At 39.3% G+C, this 23,038-nt stretch overlaps 1 protein-coding gene and 1 long non-coding RNA gene across 8 annotated transcripts in view; one reads left to right on the top strand and one right to left on the bottom strand.

The window, feature by feature from the left end:
- LOC141365364 (uncharacterized) overlaps positions 1 to 23,038 on the top strand; it is a 310,045-nt gene that overhangs the window by 154,112 nt on the left and 132,895 nt on the right. The window lies entirely within an intron of this gene.
- The window catches only part of esrrga (estrogen-related receptor gamma a), a 231,258-nt gene that overhangs the window by 102,371 nt on the left and 105,849 nt on the right, over positions 1 to 23,038 (bottom strand). For 3 of the 7 annotated variants that reach the window (XM_055172183.2, XM_055172184.2, XM_055172188.2), the window contains exon 1: positions 1,492 to 1,740. The exons of 2 other annotated variants lie outside the window; for them this stretch is intronic. In XM_055172183.2, coding sequence (XP_055028158.1) covers positions 1,492 to 1,547 — 56 coding nt within the window. In that variant the 5' untranslated portion in view covers positions 1,548 to 1,740. Of the gene's footprint in view, positions 1 to 1,487; positions 1,741 to 23,038 lie in introns of those variants that run through there. 2 more of the 7 variants (XM_055172185.2, XM_055172190.2) reach the window with 1 other exon arrangement.

The following is a 23,038-nucleotide window of genomic DNA, read 5'->3' as shown; positions in this document are numbered from 1 at the left end:
AAACAACAACAAAAAAAATCAAACACACACACATAAACAAAACTGCATTTCTAAATATTTATGCATTTCCGAATGATTTAAAAACACACCAAGAACTCCCACTAAGAATGTAAATATTAAAACAAGCGTGCAGATGTAAATCTACGTGCAGACGGTGAGAGTCTGTAATTATGATAATAGCTAAACCAGCACTTGTTGTTATTACCATCATTAATACACTAATTAGAATCTCAGTAGTCAATTTGTGTTAAAATAAAGATCAAACAGCGAGCGAGCATCAAATGAATAAAAGGCTGTGAGGAACATCTTATCTTCGAATTTCCTTTTATGAGCCTGAATAATCCAGTCAACCTAACGATCCTGTTCAGGGTGTGCTGCCAACACATTTACATCACTCTTTACTGCATCCAGCACACATAATATCTTAATCACCTACCACTAAATTCACTACATTTATTTTGTGATCTATTTATTTGACTATTTTTATTCACTTTTTCAACTACCAGAAACAACTGGCATGGATGGGTGCAAAAACTGAAGTTGTATGTCTTTGCTACTGTATATTTTGCAGGATGTTGGCTGACAGTTTAAGGTTGGTACCTGTTTTTGATCGTTATTTATTTTAGACTAAACAAAGTAGCATGCAGGACACTTATGCACACTTGATGTAGTGCACAATATTTTGCCATATTGACAAAGCAAAGATTGACAACATATTGCACCGCTGTACTTTAAAAAAATATTAAGCGTACAAGCAATGCTTTACAAAATGACCTCATAACTAAAGTAAGCATACTTTTTAATTTTTTTATTTTATATTTTTACAGGATTTTACATGCACACGATTTGGTCACACAAAGTAAATAAAACAAAATTAAAGTCTACATAAATCTGTCGGCCGGGGGTTCGCTCAGACTGTGCTGACAGAAGTGAGTGGGACGGAGATAAATATGGATCCCACTTCGGACCCTCTGCACTCCCGAGCGCCTGTGCCCCACGTCCCCCCTCTCTCCGAGCTTTAATACATTTAGGCAGCCACATGCTGTGTGACCGGTTCGGCGCTTCCAGCTCTCCTGCCACCCTATCCTCTTGTATCCCTCTCTTCCCCCGACTCTCTCTTTCATGTCATTTTCTGCCTGACACTCTTCCTAATCATTTACACAAAACACGCTCTGCACTGTCACGCGTCTTGTTTGAACAGAGATCGCTGTAATTCTGTCAGCGGATAAGCCGGTAGTTAGAGCAAGCAGCCGTACGAGTGCTCCGTGCCGGCACAACGCACGCACATACACGCGCTCATGCTACAGACGCTACCTGACAACAGAAACAACCTTGACATGCTAGAGAGGCTGCCAGCTTTACAATGAAGGACTATGGTGATCACATGCACATATATATATATATAGATAGATATATACACACTGCCAGCACAGGAACTGATGACAAACACACAACTACAGTAGAAGTAATAAAAACTGAAAATGTACCTACTGTTGTTCAGAGTGTAGGGAAAAACACTCGGGAAGGGAAAGTTCTACCGAATCCATGTGTTCTCTGCGATCATCATTCAAGCAACGCTCTTTTATGAATCAAAGTTTTTCAGTCTCTCTCTCTCTCTGTAGCTCCTCCGGCTCTCCCTCCTTTCCGTGACTGAGCAGTGCAATTATCAGGACCGTTCTCCCGGTGACAGCCTATAGGCACAGCCAGTTGGGACCAAAAGCTCTTGGACTTTCTAATCAAGGACTTAAAGCCACAATTCCTGCTCATTAATATGAAGCAAGGCTTTGCATATGCAGTCCCCGTGGTCCTTCCGGACACCAGATTGGTGAATTCCCAGCCAATTGGAGTGGGGCAAGGTGCTGCCCGTGCCCACAGAGAGAGACGGAGCAGGAAGAAAGGGGAGGGGAAGACAAAGAGCGAGCGAGCGAGAGAGAGAGAGGGAGTGGTGTAATGAGAGAGAGAAAGTGGGGGTGAGAGAGGCTTTAAAGAAGCAGCCCGCGTCTCTCCCACAGCAATGCTTATCGGCTCGCGCTGTCAAGTGTGCAGATAAAACTGCTCACTTTGTTGATACAAACATTGTGAATGAAGCCGTGCGTTCCCAGATCACCACATAAATTGAGGTGTTACAAATAATCAACTTTGAACTGTTGTGCAAAGAAATAATTAGGGTATTGTCTTTAATGTGCATGATCCTGTATAATACAGATACTAAATTATTGTCGTACACAAGTTAAAGGAAATATCGACAGTGTAAAGCAGGAACAATCCGACACATCACAACAGCCGCCCATCAGAGCAAATGTAGAAGAGAGGGAGTGTCCACGGTGGACACGCTACTGTGACAACATCACCGACAGATCCAGCGAGAAAAGATCAAAGGCACCCCTTTGTTCTGGAATGATTGAGCCACATTTGCGGGGCATCTAGACCGCTCGGACTATCCCAGCGTGCAGTTCGCAAGTATGTGTATGTTTACGTGCGCGACGCCGGCTTACTGCATTTCCAGCAGCAGCAGCAGGGAAGATATTGCTGGCATCTCGGCACACCACAATTCCCCACTGATAAGAAAATTCAGGAGCTGCACCGGCCCACAAACCATTGTGCCTGCCCCACCACGCCGCCACTGAAATTGCATCTGACCGCCTTTCATATTCCAAACTTGTTGGGATCTCTTTAAAATGCCTTTGGGTCTGTGATACTAAACTATATCTTTTCACAGGATCTTACAAATGGGGGATATTCCTGGACAACCTCTTAAATATTTTTTATTTGATATTTGCAATTTTTTTTATTGTACAATACTTCATTTATTTTTTATGAAATAAAATATATAGTGTATATCCAAACCATTCAACTGTTATTATCTTTTACTACACATTTCAGAAGAAAAAGTAAAATAAAAAAACGAGATTTTCCATTAACAGATGTTAAGCATAAGCTGCAGGTGCATTGTCTTGTGAGATGCACATCAACAATAAAGAGTCACAGATCAATGCAACACACACACACACACACACATATCGCTGAAAACTAATATCTTTCATGGAAATAAGATCTACTCGTAAACTGCACAAAGAAAGACAAAATCCGATATAGCACATATATATACAGTACATGATCAAAGCTTTTCACTTTAAATAACACACAGGCAGAAAACAAAGGAAATGCAGTTCGATCCGAATCAAAAAAGTGAGAAGTGAGCACCGCTAAAGATTGTTTTTATTACACAGACAAATTTTGCAATTGCTAAAGGACACATTGGGTCTAGCACACACACACACTTCAAAAGTTACATTTTAACCAATACGGACAATCTTTGCATTACAAAAACAAGGCACTTGATTAAAAAATACTAAAGCGTCGCGTGGAAAGGATATGCGGCCGACTGCCATTTGAAACTGCGATTTAATTACACTGTGACGAACGGAAATGAAGTGGATGAGGGGAACCAGAGGGAAAACCGTGCTGTCTGAATGCAGATGGGAGGGCTACCTGTGTTCATTCGGGTCCCTTGAGACCAACAAACATTTCTCGTATTAAGATCCACATAAATCAAATGCAGAGCGCTACATGCACAGCACTTAGCTCATGCTCCAAGAAAACGCACAACAAGATGCACAATACATGCAATGTTGTACGGAAAAATGAATATGTGTTGGAATGGAAAAAACATCTTAAGATAACGGTTTCAGGACTGTCTCAGTGTCACATCAATGTTAATATTCCTGTATAGCTCAGTGGTAGAGCAAAAAAAGTCATTGGTTCGAACCCGCACATACAGTTTAAAACTGTCTGCCAAATGCATAAATGTAAATATTCAAACTAAGTAGACAAAGTAAAAAAATGTATATGGGGAGGTGGGTGTTGTGTCCTGAAATATTGATTGAATTACCCTGTTGACAGACACCCCCTTTAGGTCACATTTCCATATTTGTGCTGATTGAAGGGCCACTGCCCCCTAAACACGGTGACACACAGGGACAGATAAACCCGGAGCCGCTGCTTTCACACTCATCCCTTCTGATCAACAACAATTCAAAACTGTAATGTGCACAACATTTAGTTTCAGCATAACAGCAGTATCCGCCTTGCATTGTTTAGCATTACGGCACGTAAAGTTATTCAAGAAAGCAGAATCGAGTCATTAACAGCCTTTAATCCCTGCTGCCCCGCTGAATACATTTGAACTTAAGTATGCACAACAAGTCGCCGCTGATTGTGGCGTCTGTCGATACGTGTCAATAGCTGCCCATCATTTTCATTAGCAGTTTTTGCACAGCGCCTCTTCTCCATTGTTCTGAGGGTGTGTGTTTTTTTTTACAACGAGACCCGACCCAATCCCCCTCTCCCGCAGGAGACCTGCGTGCATTCAGTTCACGAGCCGGCGAATTGAATGACGAGCTTTGGGATGTAAAACCGAAGCACATTAGACGATTCGTGGTGTAATTCTTTGGCACGTGCAGACGCGAGGGTCTTTTAGACCACGTGTGTTTTTTATTTGTCTGTGTGAAATGTTAAAGACAGGGATGACCCTTTTGGTCACTGGCTGTTGACATGTGGCTAAGAATTATCAGGGCTAGCTCGGCGGAGCATCAATCACGGCAGTCGATAGGGGAGGGCAAGTTCACATAGGTCACATGTCAGCCGGCCAGCCGTCGAGCATACAGTCAATGCGCACGCTGGTGGAGTTGTTTAAAATCAACTTGTCAAAAATTGGGCTCTAATAAATTCAAGAGCCGGGATGCTTATTTGTAGCCGCTCGGGTCAGCACGGGGCGTTTCAAAGTGAAAGCTTATGGGTTTAGAGCGGGCCGATCTGTCTAGCAAAGCAAACAACTAAAGTATAGATGGTTCTACAGTAACCTTATGTATTACAGTTCATTTAATGTGCATAATAAATATTTTATTTAAAATAATTAAAATAGAATTTAACTTTAAATAGTATGTGAAAACCCAAGTAATTAAATATATATATGAGTAAGGTCGAGTAAGGTTGACTGAGTAAGGTCAAATTAAAGTGAAATTAATGATTAAAATCAAACTTTGATGCTCCTAATCTAATAGATTTCACAGACGGTGCCACATATTGTTCCAAAAACAAAAAGCACACATTTAAATATAAATTATGCGTGTGTGTTACATTGTGGCTACCAAATATTCAGAAAAACTCCATCACTTACATAAAAGTAACATTAAAGTATTCCTAAATAATAAAAACATTAAACCAGACAAAAGTGAGTAAGGGGATGGAAAATACGATCAGCTTCCTCTAAAAATATTACTCAATGGAAAGTCACAGATAGAAACTTCAAGTCAGCACAAAAAAACACACCAGATACGTGTTGACATTCCTAAACACATGCTACTATCAAAACGCCAAATGAACAAATAATTCTCCAATTATCCGTTTCCATTTCTTCAAAGCTGAAATTCAGAAATTCAAAACTCAAGTCTTGCGAGGAAGAGCAGACACTAGTTTGTGTACGCGTGTGTCATCTGAGAGCGCTGCAGTGCTCTTGGATTGCTTCTTGATAGGAACACAAAGGCAGTTTGGCAGGCGTGTGTCGGGAGAGCCCTGCAGTTCAGCAGTGGTCAACAGAGGGAGCTACTGGCTGTGCTGTGGTCAGTGTGTGTGAGTGTGTGTGGTCTGGTTGAACAGCCCGAAACGATGAGAGCTCAATCTACAGTGTGTTTGTGCTTTGATGTTTTACCATAACGGATGTATTTACTGTATGTTTATCATTATGGTCTGAGATGCATCGTCATACAAGTCGAGAAGGAAAATTAATTTGAAAACAAAAACAAGATTTGCGTAATAGGAACACTGTGGAATAATATTTACAAGCATCAACCAATAAAAAATGTGCACATTTTTCTTGGGTACCTAGCTGGCATTTTTAATATTCTCCCATTAAACTATTGATTTTAGCACAATTACAATTAAAATACTAATTGCCTTGCACAAACAAGTCAACAAATTATCATAAGATCTGTAATACAAAGCATGACTTTAAAGGGATAGTTCACCCAAAAATAATAAAAGTTCTGTCATAATTTACTGAAAATGAAGATATTTAAAAAAAAATTGTAAGAAGGGAGATCAGGGGCACCATTGCCTTCCATTGTAGGAAAAAAATTATACTATGGAAGTGAATGGTGCCCCTGATCTGTTTAGTTATATTTTTTTGTATTCAGAAAACATTTAAACAGGTTTGTAATAACTTAAAGGGATAGTTCACATGTTATTGGCTCGCGGCTGACATGTTATCTGGTGCACCCAAGCTTTGTGCGCCCGAGCTTCGTTTATGGTCTGAGGGAGACCCACGCTGTAAGTTTGAAAAAAAATCTTTGCAAACATGTCTGAGGATAAAAGAGAAGACAATGCTGAATAAAGTTGTAATTTTTGTAATTTTTTGGACGTTCAACACATTCTAACTGACCCACTGATGTCACATGGACTACTTTGATGAACGGAGGTCTTCCGAGTTTGGAACGACATCTGGGTGAGCCATTAATGACATTATTTTCATTTTTGGGTGAACTATCCCTTTAAATACGAGTAAATGATGACAGAATTTAAAGGGCACATATGCTAATTTTTACAATATGTAATATAAGTTTCAGATGTGTCCAGAATTTTTCTGTGAAGTTTCAGCTCACAATACCCCACAGATCATTTATTATAGCATGTCCAAAATGTCCCTATTTGGGTGGGAGCAAAAACGCACTTTTTGTGTGTGTGCCTTTAAATGCAAATGAGCTCTACTACGCTCCCTTACCAAAAGAGATGCTTTGGTTTAAATAGATCTAAAGAAGCACAGAAAAAAAGCAGTCAGCGTCCAACTCATTGAAGGCAGAAACTATGGTAATACAATCAGTGACTGTGGGCAGGGCTTTAGCAGTGTGACATCACATTGCTAAGAGAATCAAAGCAGCATGTCTAATGAGACTGCTTTGGTTAAATGGGGATTAAAAGAGAAGGGGTCAATAGATTTTTTTTTTGTAGATTGGCTGTGTTCACACGCTGCCAACACACATTTAGCTAGCCCGCTATGCAATACTTTACTCAAAGAAAGAAGACATGCAATACAGATTACAGATGTATGTCAATAACCAGTTTTGCGAGCACTGCGTTATCCGAAAGGCAGCATGATTTTTTCTCATTCCTTCACCCCTACCCAAAACACAAGCTCATGTTTTTCTTTTATTTTGACTTCAAAGTGATCTCAAAGCCTATTATTTACATGCAAAACACGCGGTCACAATTGTACCGGCAATTCCAGGGTACCGAAAGGCCGTTTTAAACAATTGCTACAGTAACTCTTAAGTAGGTGAGTAAAACGGCTCTATGAAACCACTGTTATGAAAGGCAAAGCCACACAAGGTTACTACGATGGCGAATGAATGAATAGCTAAGTAATCTAATGGTCTATCAGCAGGTACAATTGTCACATGAAGGAAAGTGCCAATTTCAAAGCCCCCCTGCTCGGCAGGGTGATAACAGGCTAGTGGGGGCTCCGGGGACAGCGCAAAGCCCGGCGTGCGCCATTTGCTAACCTCTCTTTGATATGACCACTGCTGTTTCCCGTTTCCACCCTTTTCTTTCTTGTGCTGAATGTCTTCAGCGGTCCGACTACATGCAGGACTTCCTGAATAAAGAGCACATGAGGTTTCCTATCTTTAAGACAAACCATTGCTGTAGTGGAGACTGAAAAATAACTATAAAGTATATATATATATTTTTTTTATTAATAATTAATCTGTATGAGTAAAATGAGACTGCAACTTCATGCCTTAAAAAATTAATAGTTATTTCTAAGAAATAAACTGGGCATTACATCATCCACAATGCACACATTTAATGATCACCTCCAATAGGCCATACGCATTATGCGGTAAAGCACCTTTTACTCCTAGATATTTGCAAATCACCATGTCTGAAAGGGATCAAGACCCGTCTAATCTTTATCTAAGGATGCAATTAGGATTTTACAGCTCGGAGAGATATGGCAAACTGCACCCCCACCGCATTTGTCATGTTTGCATCACATTTACCTTCTAATACAGTAGCGGTCCATAAAGAGGTACAAAACTGATATATAGTCTTAAGCCTTAAAGGAATAGTCTGCTCATTTTCAATATTGAAGTATGTTATTGCCTTGGCTGGGAGCTGTTGGGTCATCCCTCTGTCATCTGTGTGTGTGCACGTGGGCGCTGGAGCGCGCTGCTGCGCTGCGGTGGCGTTTGGCTTGGCCCCATTCATTCAATGGTGCCATTCGGAGATGGAGTTGGAGGTGACCAGGCACATCGGCGTTTTTCCTGTTTGGGACGAGTGGTTGTACGAGCAAGTTTGGTGGTACGGAGTAGAGCATAGCGCTTTTCTGGGCGGATTTAGAAGAGTGGCTGTGTTGTATGGCGTGATGGCACTTTTGTGAGTACTTCGACTCGGCGCAGTAACACCCTCCCTCTCCCATTATGAGAGTGAGAAGGGGAACGGACTTTTCAGGCGAGTCGAGGTACTCCCAAAAGTGCTGTTGCGCCGTGGAATGTAGTTGCTCTTTTGGGTCCGCTTGGAGAGGCGCTGTGTTTTGTTTTGTGCCACCAAACTTGCTCGTGTGGCTGCTCGTCTTGGATAGGAGGGGCGTTGATGTGTTTGGTCGCTTCTGGCTTTGTCTCTGGATGGTGCCATTGAATGGATGGGGCTGGGCTGGATGCTGTCGTGGCGTAGCGGCGCGCTCCGGCGCTTGCGTGCACACACGCGGATGGCGGAGGGATGATTCAACGGTTCTTGGTTGGGGTGATAACATATTTTAGTGCTGAAAATGAGTAGACTATTCCTTTAATACCAATGGTTGCAATGGTATAGTGAACATATATATAATTATTTCTCAGCTAAAATACAGAATATTTGTATGCGGTATTAATGTGTTTAGTGTGACCTCCTCTTACACTTGAGTATTTGCTGAAACCTGCAGGCTCCCTTAAACCCAAATGAAATAAAATCCAATTTATTAATTTCTAATCTAATGACTTCAGGACTTCAGTCTTCTTAAAATAGCTCAAGATGTGCTTAATGTCATACTGGTAAATACTGGTTTTGGCCTTAAGAAACTATTTAGTTTTGAAAATGTGGGATCTTTTAACATTTTCTGTACATATTTCTTGTATTTTCTGTTCGTATCGTAATAAGGGCAGCAAAAAATATGAATGGTCATAAAACTTTGCGGTAACACTTTACTTGAAGGGGTGTTCATAAGACGTGACACCTTTATAATCATGACATGAGTCATAAACATGAAGGAAATTTTATGCACATTTATGACAACAAGTGTGATTTGTTCATTTATGCAATTTTTAATTCAAAGGTGACATTGTTTGAGATGTCTTTGTTATGACAACTTTACATAAACTAAAACATCATAACTTGACATAACTCTGTCATAAACATGACATAGCAGAATAATTATCAAACTTAAGAAACTACCTAGCTTCATGGGTTAACATTACATTAAACTGTCATTTAAATGTCTTTAAGTGTTAATACAATGTCGAATAATAATGGACCCAACGATGCATGGCTTAACCCATTATTGTACTGTTTTCATTTAATTTTAGGTGAATCAGTCTACAAATGCAATAAAATATAATTGTATCAATTATTATTATTATTGAATGATTGATTTTATTTATTAAAAACATTATAAACTGAAGAATATTCATGACCCTGTTATAAAACTATTTGACAGAGTATTAAAACTTAATGACATTTATATGACAAATTATATTTGCATCACTGTAGTTGAGGTCAAGAAAAATATTCATAACGCTGTTATAAAACTATTTGACAGAGTATTAACACTTAATGACATTTTAATGACAAATTATATTTTTACGACTGTAGTTGAGGTCAAGAAAAATATTCATAACGCTGTTATAAAACTATTTGACAGAGTATTAACACTTAATGACAGTTTAATGACAAATTATATTTGTACCACTGCAGTTGAGGTCAAGAAAATATTTATGATGCTGTAATAAAACTATATGACAAAGTATTAACACTTGTTGACATTTTATTGACAAATTATATTTGTACGACTGTAGTTAAGGTCAATAAAAATATTAATGACACTGTTATAAAACTATTTGGCAGAGTATTAACACTTAATGACAATTTGTATCACTAGTAAAAAGTGGTCAGTTATGTTGTCTTGGTAATGTCAAGTTGCCACGACAAGCTATAATGTATTGGTTAATGTCAAGTTGTGATAACAAAGACATTTCAAACAATGTCATCTTTGCATTAAAAATTACATAATTCAACAAATGACACTTAATGACAGTTGTGATAAATGTGCATAAAATCTCCTTCATGTCATGATTATGAAGGTGTCATGTCAGCCTTATGAACACTTTGTTAATACAACAAAGCTGGTGGTGGCCTAAGACTTCGTACAGTACTGTACCTGTATACATATATTTTATACCACGGGGCTGTTGAATGATTTGTTCTGGTTGGTTGAGAAAAGTTCCATGGGTATCCATTATTTTTTGATAAGCGCACACATGATCTGTCAAATGTTATAAAATAACCAGCAAATTAATGACTGTGGTAACCGTGGTATAAGTAGAATAATTACCTCTGATCCTTTGAGTTATTTAAAAATAATGCACACCTGCAGTCCGTCGCCAATTATTCCTTACTTTAAAACATAAATTCATATCTTATATAGATTTGAATTTGAATTGTTTCAGCAACTTTGTCTTGATGTAGTCAAAGGCAGGAACACAATATGGTCCACACAGGTGCACAAAAGTTGAATTAAAAAAACGAAATATGATGGTCAGAGAAACATATAAAATATTCCTATTGAAAAGTCCCTGTTTTGCCATCCTGTGGCCCTGCTCTGAATGGACGGCTGCCATCACGTCAACATGGCCAGTTTAACCACACCACACTCATCTAGTGTTGCTCATGCCAGACATCCTCTCGCCAAAGGTGCTCAGCACCACACCGCAGGCTGGGTGTTATATTCTCCTAGAGATTCCAAACCATCTGCTCTCAACAGGTAAAACTCAGATTTCGTGTGTCATCGCCATACAGCGTTAATATCCTGAAGAACAAAATGTGATGAGCAAAAAATGGATATCAAATTACAGCAGTACAGTATGATATCATCAAGGTCCAAAATAAACTTTCTCCCACAGCTGCCAACTACTGGTGGGCTATTATTGGATCATTCGCTGCACAGCATTACCCAGAATCCTGTCATTTTGCCATCATAAGACTTGGTTCCTCATAGTTTTGCCAAAAATGTAATTCCACGTGAAATTTAAGGAGAATCTGTTGACAGAAATGCAATATAATATACATAACTATATTATCAGTGGTGTATAAAGACCTTACATAATGAACCGTTATGTTTTTTATTACATTAGAAAGAGACGTTTTTATCTACATACGCCAGATATGTATAATAAAGGCTAGATGTCTCGCCCATGCTGCTGGCCAATGGAGGTCGACGTCCGCACCTGGCAGCCATCTTGTCTAAGTCAGCTCGCTCACTCAGACGACAACATGTTTGTCCTCTGGCGGCTACCGTAGCTTCTCTATGTTCTTTGAAAGGTAGGGGTAAGTGGTGGACTCATATGCTGCGATCCGAAACTGCCTACTTCCATACTATATAGTACACGAAAAGCAGTAGGCGAGGCGAGGAGTATGTTCGAATACATAGTATTCCAAAAAGAGTATTCAAAAAGTACCCGGATGACTTACTACTTCCGGTTAGACTTTGAAGTGTGCATACGACGGACACTTCACTATCCCACGATGCCCCGGGAGCAGAGTTATCCAAAGTAGGAGAAGTGTCGTCATATTAGGAAATAGCGTAAAGCGGCGATGCGGCTGTATTCGCGCTGGTATGATATGACGTGATGACAACGTATGTCACAGGACGTATCAACATGGCGGATGTAGTACGTCTAAATCTCATTCATACTACCATTCATATTATACAGTACGTGGGTGATTCTCACGAAACCATTGAAACACCACGGCACTAATGATTTTAGCTTTAAAATGTGTAATATAGTAACATTAAAAAGCATCAGAATTAACACAATACTGTGTTCTACCTCGCACAAGGTGTGATTTCAACACAAGAATTTATAATTGGAAATTTTATCTCATTTTCTGCTGAAATTCTCATTACCGCAATGTGTCCGGCTGTGTTTGAACATGCGTTATGTTGTAATTTAATCAAATTAACACAAAAATATTAAGAAAAAAATAAACTACTAAGCTAGACTACTTTAGATGACAGAAAAAATATTTACTGAATATTCATGTATAATAATAATGAAGAAAAATTAGGAAAATGATGAGTCCATGCCTGATGTTCTCATCCTCCGCAACACTTTTTGAGAACAGTTTAAGCACACCTACAGAATTTTAATAAAGTTTGATTTTGAGTGCCCAAGCACATGGACCAGTTACTTCAAGATGGCTACCAGGTAAGATAATTTTTTTTACAGTTAATTTGAAATATTGTCTTGTCAGAATGCTTACACGACATTTTGATTATCATTACCGCAACAGATGCTTATTAAATGTTAATTTAATTAATAGAAGCATAATACTTTGATTTTAAATGCATGTGCAGAATCTCCAAATTATGTTCTTTCAGGTTTGTCATGTCATTTTGAAAATGTGTCAGTGTTGATGTTTTCTGACTGTTGCGGTAATGAGATTTTTTAGGACTAATTTTTTAAATTATGTTACAAAAAGTGTTAAATGATAAGTAAAAGTTTTTAAATTAATGTTCCCATTTACTCCAGACTTTGTTTTTCGATGTCTGGTGGGAAAAAAAGTAAATTTAAGCAATTTTTAAATTTTCATGCTTGACATTTTTAAAACCAAATTTTCGTGAGAATCACCCACGTACTGTTTTAAGGGTCAGTAAGAAGCTACTTTATCTCATTCAGTAAGTACTGTACAGTATGCGATATCGGACGCAGCCATAGACTGTAAAAAATATGATGTGGTGTCCCATAGGTTTGTGAAAAGCTTTTTTGAAGCCAATAGTTGGCAGGGCTTGCCGTCGACACAGTATAAGTCACTTCCATATTGGCTTCATCAGAGAGATCGAAAGGTTGCTCGTCGTGTGGACTGATCCATTGGTTGCAATTCGCCAACTCACCTCTAGATGCCACTAAAATTTACACAATGCACCTTTAATACCTTTAAAATAAAACTAAACGTATTAAAATCAAATCAAAATCAAACCTATAATCGTGGAAGGCTATTTTTATACATTCCAATATTGTAAATTCATTTTCTGCTTCTGTTTATTTCATATGTCAGATGTGGGCATTGTCGTAGCAGCGCACCATGTTACATAGCTCTAAAGTCAATGATGGCATTCAACCACCCATTAAAGCACCTGCACGGTAATTTCTCATTCCCAAACATCCGACTTTCCATCTTTTCATTCCCAAACATCCGACTTTCCATCTTTGCTTTTCCTTTCGGACATAAGCACAAGATAACGGCACGTCACCCTCTCGGCCCCTCAAAGCCCCTATAATGCATCTGCCCGCAGCTGTTCCTCAAAGCTACATGGCTTTAGAGAAGATCTCCTTCTATGTTACCACACAGCTTTGCCCTTTAGAGGAGATGCACCCACAGTTGCTAGTCTTTGCGGGGTGGCCCGAAGGACGTCCTTCTCCATTAGGGGTAGGACACTGGGATTTGCACACAAGGGGAAGTGGAGACTGGTTTGACAACTGACCAGGGATTCATAGCTAATTATGAGCAAGGTTAATGTTGCAAGCTATGCTTTACATTTACAGCATCATGCTGCAGTTGTTGTGTTGTGAAATCAAATACAGAGTTTGTAATTCTCAGTGTGTGCATGACAACTTTAGTCATGTTTTTGTGAAGTACTGAATCATTTCACATACGTACTCGGAAATAATAATCCCACGCGGCACTGTACCGCTAAGGGTATGTTTACATGACAATAATGTACTACAAACAAAAGTGTTTCCTCTGTGTTTTTGCATATGTGTTTGCACAGATCCACAAAAACAATATTAACTCTTTCCCCGCCAGTGTTTTTTTTAGGTAGCCCCTTATGGAACGGCTGAAATTCCACAAGGGGGCGTATTTGTTCCTCAGACGTTGCACAATAAACGTGACATCTGAATATATTAATTATAAATCGTGAATGAAAAGTGAGTTTCGAACGAATGTCCGTTAGTGAACTAATTGTATACACTATTTATATCGTAATTCGGTCAGAAACGTAGAGATTGTGAGATGAACACATTGTTTTGGATTAAAAGGCTTGGATATTCCATTTCCTTGGACTTTTGGGGATTTATGAACAAATTGTTTTGGACAATTTCACCGAAGCGGATAAAGGGAAGATTTTGAAGGTAAGTAAATATCCTAAATCGGTGCCGCCCGGTTCAGGTAACTAACAACTAGGTTACAGTTTTATGACTGTTAAAAATCATATTATGCTTTGTGTGTGCGCTTAATGGAATCCCGAAAGTCTAAGCTTTACAACGATGTGCCGCATGACCGTATATTTTGAAGATTTAATGCTTCAAAGTTACAATGACGTAATGCAGCCTCACGTGCAAGGGAGGGGGTGTACCGTGTACGGCACAGTGTTCCTTATATCAAATGAAAGAACAGACCCTCAAAAAAAATTAATTCTTCATTTGTTCTCTTTTTATCACCTCTCAAATATGGGTAGGTTTCTTTAAAAATAGCACATTTTAATATAGATAATTGCATTTTTGTAAAGGAATTTTGTTAGGGATTAGATTCAGATCGATGAGCAAAACATACACAGAGTTTTTACTGTTTTGGATCAGTGGATACTCCAGTATTTTATAAGTTGGGCAAGAGCGCCACCTAGTGAATAATAGCGGAAATATGGATTGCCGGAAAATCTTGTCATTGACAGAGATGTGTTTTCTTTTAAAGGGGACATACCAAGAAAATCTGACTTTTTCCATGTTTAAGTGCTATTATTGGGTCCCCAGTGCCTTTTTCAACCTAGAAAATGTAAAAAAAGATCAACCCAGTAACTTAGTCTGGGTAAACCATTCTCTGCAAGCATGTGAAAAAATAGCTCATTGAAATGTGGCTCTCCTTGTGATGTCAGAAGGGGATAATACCGCCCCTTAATCTGCACTATCCAACCACGCCACTGCCATTTAGTGCAGAGGTCAGCTCATTTGCATATTAAAGGACACACCCAAAACAGCACATAATAAATGATCTATGTGGTATTTTGAGCTAAAACTTCACATACATACTCTTGGGAAACCAAAAATGTATCTGCCCAGATAGCAATGAGTCGGCGGATCACCGGCGGTCCTCTGGAGGCAGTAAGCGTCATAAGGGTGTAATCGCAAACAGGTCTGACGGCGGACCGCCGGCGGCAGCCGCTTTTGCATAAATTAAGCAGTCAGTCCACCGGCTGTATGCTGGCGGCATCTCGCAACAAATGGGAGTGACGTATTCGGCGGCAAAAGTTTTATCCCCGCCAGTGGGACGCACTTATAGCCGACAGCTTGGGGCTGGCGGCATAAAGAAGCCATGCGGATATTTTTTGCTATCTGGGTGAAATCTTAAAAAAGTCTTGTGAAATGTCCACTTTAAATTCTTTGGGGAATGGCGGGGAAAGAGTTAGGAATGCCAGGTCATTTATATGAATTCACGTTTTTGTTGTTTAAATGGAGGCATTGTCAAAAAATATTGCACTTTGAAATCTGGGTTTTCAGTCCCCCAAAATGCCATTGTCGGGTACATAAACAGCCAAAAAAGTTTTAGTTTTAAGTTGAGAATGGTATTGTGCAAACATCTCCTATATAAGAGATAGTGACAGATACTCTCTCTCTCTCTTTTGCTTTGTAAAAGTCCCTCCTGTATGAAAGTGGAAATTGACTTCTCAGAGAGAGCCGGTGGGCGGATTCAATCCACATTACAGCCACATCTTCATACTGATTCACTAGAACCAGACTGCATGGGACAGAATTCTTAATGAGAGTCTTTAAACCATAACCCAATTTCTCTCTCTTATACACATGTGCAACACTCCTCTCCAAGTGTCACTCCATGCCACGATACCACAGTCCTGTTTTTACACTAATCTACATTAAACACTAGGGGTGTCACGATTCTCCAAATCCATGATTCAATTACATTTTCGATTCTAAGGCCACGGTTCGATTCGATTCTCGGTTTTTACTTTTTTTTGAAAGCAGAAAAAATGCTATGCCATTTTTAGACTATGAAATATAATATCTGAACTCGAACACGGAGATGCCCTGTCATGTTAGTTGTGCTGCCAGTGGAAAAATATGGAAACTTCCTGTCAGATGGACATTCCTGTCAGTACTTTGACCCTTAAAAATTCACTTTTATTACCATCAGACAAAATTGTGGGACTATACCCCAATAAGTCATGTTTAAATGCTGTTTTCATAACTGAAATAAGTTGTTGTGAAACTTAAACAGATCTCAGTTCAGATATGAATATATGTATATAGGTACATTCACACTATAAGCGATTTTGTCACTCTGTTAGTGCTAGTCAATATGCAGCTTATGTGTGCGTATATGTAGACATGCCACTGCTCTTGAGCACTGGGACCTCCCTCACAAACTCAACCACCACCTCATTTGGTGGGATTCTGTGGCACGCGCACACTTTGTCAAAAACACAAAAATATATAATTAAATCGCACACCTGGAGAATAGGGTAGCACAAAGCTTGAAAACTGAAAGATGACTGAGACTAGAGAAAGAAAAAGAGAGAATCGCATGAGGGATTGCTTGGAATTGTATTTGTTATGGTTTTTTCCTTCAAAGCGTTGCTGATTTTAATAAAGTAGATCCCCCAGTCTCTCTAAGTACAGCGGATAAAAGAAATCATTTAGTGGGTTAAAAGACTATTAATGTGAAGCGCCACTCTTGTCCTTTCTCTCTTCGGTCCTTAGAGGAAATGCTATTGAGCCTGTTGCATCACCAAAGCAACTCGGCATGATGAAATCTGAGACGCATTGTTTCTCAGCTTAGACTACAGAGATGTCACAATAAAAATAAAGATTATGTTATGTGCATGACGTCATGAGATCAAATTAGGAATAGTTTGTTGGTTTTTGTATTGTTTAGCTGTACGAAAACCAACAAACTGAACTTTTAATGAAGTATGTAACTGTGGACTCTACTAAAGGGTGCCGCTATAGCCAAAAATATGTATGTTGTGCCGTGATGTCACCCATAGGTTTGTGTAGAGCTTTTTGAAACCAATAGTAGGCGGTACATGCCGTCGCCATATTGGCCATGCATCACCGCACATCACTCGCAGATAACCATAAATGGGTAACGAGGCGCGATGTTGATGAAGCTGAGGTGGCTGTTTGCTGAAACCACGCCTGCCTAGCTCGACTCTAGTGACAGCAGTGGCAGTTCACCCATCACTCAAGTGACCACGCCCCTTAATTATGCAGAACTATAAGGCTTAATATAATTTAAACGGATGAGTTTAAACAGTTGTCATTAAAGGCGCTCTAAGCGAATCTGTGTGACGTCACTTTTTGTTGATGTTTTAACTGTTTTCAAACAAACGGAGCGTAGCTAACTCCTCCCCCTCCCTTCCGTGCTTTCATGAACACGCCCAAACCCCACCCTCAAATCCTTCTTGTCGTTTATTGGCTGGAACACTTTGTTATGGTTTCTGTTTGTAAGTTTGGCCACTTTGTTTTTATTGCAGTTTGTGGAGCCTGGGCTGTCTACAGAGATCGTGTTTTTTAGAGTTTGATCAGCCGTCAGCCAGCAAGCAAATAGTGAGGAGATGTTTGCTGTATGTAACAAAAAATGTTTTGTCGTCTAAAACGCGTGAATTCACTTAGAGCACATTTAAGGGCAAAATTTGCTATATAGACCAAAAACACTTTTTGTTCCAGGCAGTAAACATATTATTTTCTACTGTAAAGTTTAAAACATTTTAACATGGAGGTCTATGAGAATTGACTCCATTTTGAAGCCAGCCTCTAGTGCAGCGGTCTAAACTATTTTTTTCATGAGAGCCACACTGATAGGTCAGGGTCAATAAGAGAGCCGCCTTTACAGAAAGTATCAAAAGTTACATCCAGTCATAAATAGCATGTCTGCTTATCAATCTGTCAATCTGTTGCAATGCAATAAATACAAGGGCAAAACATTCTTTATCATTTACCAGTCAAATTTGTAACTGCGACAATATGATTTCCCTAAATGACAAAAACAGGATTTTAATGCTAAGCATTGTTATAATATGCTTATGCAGTGCCCCCCAAACCACCAGGGGGCCACCTTTCTCATAAATTCATGCGGCGCTGCACAAAACGGTTTGCGAGTGACATTACTGTGCCGCGAAAGCAATACAAAAGCATAACAAGCAGTCTGATCTCACGGTACTTTGATGTCATATGACGTTCGCTGTGTGCACACGCTGCATGCGACTGAACACGCCTATCGACGTGCATCTTGATCTAATTGGTATGGTTTTCTAACAAAGTTAGCGTCCGGAGCAGAAAAGACAGAAAAAGTGCATGCCTGCATGATCATATCACTGTATTATTTACTGCCATGTGAGCCGCAAATTAAAGCTCGCAGAGCCGCATGCGGCTCGTGAACCGCACAATGAAGAACACTGCTCTAGTGGCCAGTTGATGAATTGCAGTTTAAGTCACTTCCGTATTGGCTTCATTAGAAAGATCGGAAGGTTGCCCCTCGGGTTGTACCGATTATCTTATCTGACTTTTCTGTGGTGGGTTAAGAGTGATTGAAACGACTTGGAAGCACTTGGGGCCATTTCGATCGCAAAACGTAAACATTTTTACGTTAAACTTTTTTTTTTAAGTACTTTTTGTTTACTGTGAAGTCACGATTGACTTTGAGAGACTTTTGTTTGTGAAAGGAATCTGTTGATGTGTGGTGTGTTGTCATGATCACATAGCGGCACTTAGCAACACATTAAAGGAACATATATTCAGAAATCGTGGATTTTTTATGGTCTTGTTTGTGATCTCTAATATTTAAAAAATCTTTTAGTGTGAAACGGAATAAAACGGAACTTGCAATTGTCTTATTTTCCCCGTCATGGCATATATCCAAGTTAAACAGCTTCTGAAATGAGAAAAAAGGTAGGGCAGAATCTGAATTTGTCAAGATGGGTCATGATGCTAACTTCCTGGTGACCGGAAGTAAAGAGAGAACTTTTCGAGGAGGGGAGGAGATTTAAGTTTTTGATTAAAGATTATGAGGGCAGATGTTTTTTTTAAATTATTAATGAAGTTCACAGATTAGTCAGATTAGTCATTTTATATAAAAAAATATTTCAACATTTTCCAGTTCCAGTATTCCAGTTTTTAATTAAATTTTTATTATTACTTTACCTATGCCAGTTTGAATTTGTTGCTGTCATTAAATGTATAATACAAAACTATTTTGCATTTAATTCTAGTCTTGGTCCTCTTCTTTTGACAGTACAGACACAAACCTGGTTTCTCTGCGTTGTATGTACTGTATGTGTCTCCGAGGATCCACCCATCACCCCTTTGGTTGAGGGCGATGAAGTGTGACGGCTCGTTAAAGAAAAACAAAGCCCCTCACCTTCCTTTATCACTAATATGCACCTGGAGAGCTGCCGTGCTTTATGATAAACTCACAGAGCCAAACGCACACAAACACTTGCGTGTTTACACACCAACCCACAATGCACCGGGAGCCCTGCCTTGTTCCAGGGGCCACTGTAAACAACTAAAGTCAATCTGTGAGCTAGTTTACTGCCACAGCTCAACACCTCCTCACACAAACTATTTTCCGCCAGCGATGTCAGTGACTTATGGAATGTGGTATCTCGGTTTTCCTTCATGTTCTTCCCATTTCTCTCCTTTGACAAGAACACCAAGATTGACTGGAATTCCGAAGCAGTAGAGAACCAACACAATGCATTAAAATCAAACAAAAATGACAAAGTTTAGCCAATGAAATACGAAGCCAGTCGCAGATCGTCATCGGTTCCCGGTAATAAACCAGCGTGATTTACGTCTATATTTACAGCATCGGTGTGAATGAGTGAATGGCATGACTTAGCGCCACAGTCGGGTACCTGTATCGCCTGCCACGCCTCCATAAAGTGCTTCACAGATCCAGTTATGTCCTCTCACTTGAAACTAATACTGTCCCCCCACCCCCATCCACTCCAATTCCACAACCCCCCCTCCAGGTTTGATAACAAATATTCCCTCACCTAAATTAGAAATGTGAAGTAATTATACCGCCGGCCCTCCTACGGGTTATTCATAGGAGTCTACGGTTGTACTAGAGCTTTCTTTATATAAATAGGTTACTTCAGAGGGTGACTTTAATTATGTTGGTTTCAAACAGAACATGAGTGTGGTATTCCGACGGGATTAAGTGTCTCCGGCTTCTTTGTTAACCGAGCAGAAATGTATGCCAGCGAGGAGCATCTGCACAAGATCTCCGCTAAATTTATTCAGCCAACGCGCACCTCCACCGGTGAATAATTCCACTAATAATAAAGATTGCAAGAAACAAGAGGGGAAAAGAAAATCTACATTCAAGAGAAAAACTAATGCGTGCATCGTTTTTCAAGGACGACTTAAGCAGAAAAACAAGTTTAATTTGTTTTGCATTGGAAAGTTGCGTTTTGCACAGTTTAGTGCCTGTGTACTGTAAAAAAAATTGTTTTGGTGCACTCAAATGTGCACTCAAATTTTTAAGTAAAAATTCCTTTTGTACTTAAATTTGTTTATTAAATTTGAAATTAATATTCATTTAAACCTTCTTGATTAGTGACTAGTTTCTACAAATAATGAAAATAAACTTAAATTAGCTTAAGTTTTTTAAACTTTATTTTTTTTGTATAATTCATAGCAAGTTCACTTGTCAAGAAAGGTGAAGTGAACTATAATTTCAAATTGAACTAGAGGTTAAAGTTTGTAAAAAAAACTTTGATGTTGGCTTGACAAAGACACGCGCATCTGCCGGACCATAATCTGACTCATTAATGTTGCTCTCTCTCATCAGACCTGGCAAAGTCTGTGGGAATTTTCGTCCATTTTACGAATTCCGTAAGTCTGATCCCTTGCCAATAATAATTCTCCATAGGCTGATTGCAAGTATGAATTATATATTTATATACAATTTACCATAGTAGGATAAACACATTGTTTCATGGGCATTCCCTTCAATATAGTATCTCTATAGGGCGTTTTCTGGCAGCATTTGCAACCCCGGGGTACAAAGTTACACCTCATTTCGAGGTATGTTCTTACAGAGCTTTGTAGCCTCTTCAAATATGTTAACTCACATGTTTCTATAAAACCCTCAGACCCGGCAAAGTCAGTGGGAATTTCAGCAGTTTGATTGTCCGTTTTACAAATTTCGTAAGTCCTTGGAAAAGATATAGCAACCAAATTCAGATCAGTCTGAAGACTTGTGAAAAGTTTGGTGGATGTAGCTTGAAAGGTCTAGGAGGAGTTACAGTCAACAGTTTTATGCTGCGTTTACACCAACCGTGTTTGAGGCATCAAAATTGTGTCTACCGCGCCTAGTTTGCCGCTCGAACAGGTTAAATGCATTTGGGTGTCTAGAGCGAAGTAGACGCGCAGAAAAAGCAAGCATTTGACGCGCGTCAGAGGAAAAATCCGCTTCTTGTGGGAGGGGCAAGTGCTATGCGGTGGTCTGTTTGCAAGATGGTTGATTATGCCTTTATCAAGAGAGTTACCGGTTTGTATTTGGTCATCTTACTATAGGGAGAAAATAAACGTCACATGACTCAAAAGTGAAATGTGTATTTACAACTTGCCAGGTTGCCCAATGTCCTCACTGACACTCTTTCAAGCGAGGTCCTTTTCATTCCTGTCACTATAGAAATAAGAACTTGTGTCGTATAGCTCCAGGTGACTGCTTCGGACAATATCAAGCATTCCTTCATTTTGAATGAGTGACTATGGGCGGGGCTGCCGCCACAGCAGCAAGCAAGCTCCTGATTGGTTAACGTGGCGTGAAAATTCGCCAAAGTTAAATTTTTTTCAACTCGGGCGCCAGGCAGTCAATTTGCGCGTACTAGACGCACGAATGAGGCGATAGAGAACTTCAGACGCGCGTCAACCCGTCTTCACATTGACTTTACATTGAAATCACTCTACCGCGGCTGGTGTAAACGCAGCATAAGAACGAAGAAAAATAAGAATATGTTTAAAAGCTATAACAATATCTTGGCTTCGTCAAGCCAACATAATAAACAAATTTAAGTGCAACAAGTAACTTTTACATTGTGTGTTTTCTAGCATGCACCAACAAAATCTTATTGCAATTCGTAACTATTTTACAAGATGTCTGATTTGTATTCATATTTCAATTCATACAATCTCATTTGTGTGTTTTTGTTCGTTCTCCTTTTGTTCCAGGTTTAGGGGTGTGGTTATGGGTGGGGATTCGTTACTGGTTTTTCTATTACATGTCTTTTGTACATTTCACATTGTATAAATTCATACTAATTAGCCACTTGAGATCAGGATACATGCACACTGCTTTCAATTCTAAGTGTTTGGTTGAATCTTTGTTCAAAGAGTCTGTGGTTGTATTAGTGGTCTTATTCCAGTCTGAATGCTTTAGGTTCACTTAATTGTGGCCAGCATTGAGAGATTGAACAACCAGAATTGATTCAATTTTAATGTGATAGTTTCACATTATATTTACTCTCATTAACCAAAATCAGCCATTATAAGAACATTATATTGTAAATACAGTAATGCATAGCAGACCTTGCTTGTCTCAAACAATTGGAAGTGGAGTTAGTTGTTGTGACATCACAATAATTTAATCTTTATTGTTTATATCAGTGCGAACGTCAAACTATCACTTCAGATTTCCTCTATTACAAACAAACAGAAAAGAATTGTCAAAAAATGGTCCCTAGCTTTCACTGGTGTGGTAACCTTTA

Source organism: Misgurnus anguillicaudatus, chromosome 7 (assembly GCF_027580225.2).
Source record: "Misgurnus anguillicaudatus chromosome 7, ASM2758022v2, whole genome shotgun sequence".
In the NCBI taxonomy this organism is placed as follows: domain Eukaryota; kingdom Metazoa; phylum Chordata; class Actinopteri; order Cypriniformes; family Cobitidae; genus Misgurnus; species Misgurnus anguillicaudatus.
This window is presented reverse-complemented; position numbering and strand designations above follow the sequence as displayed.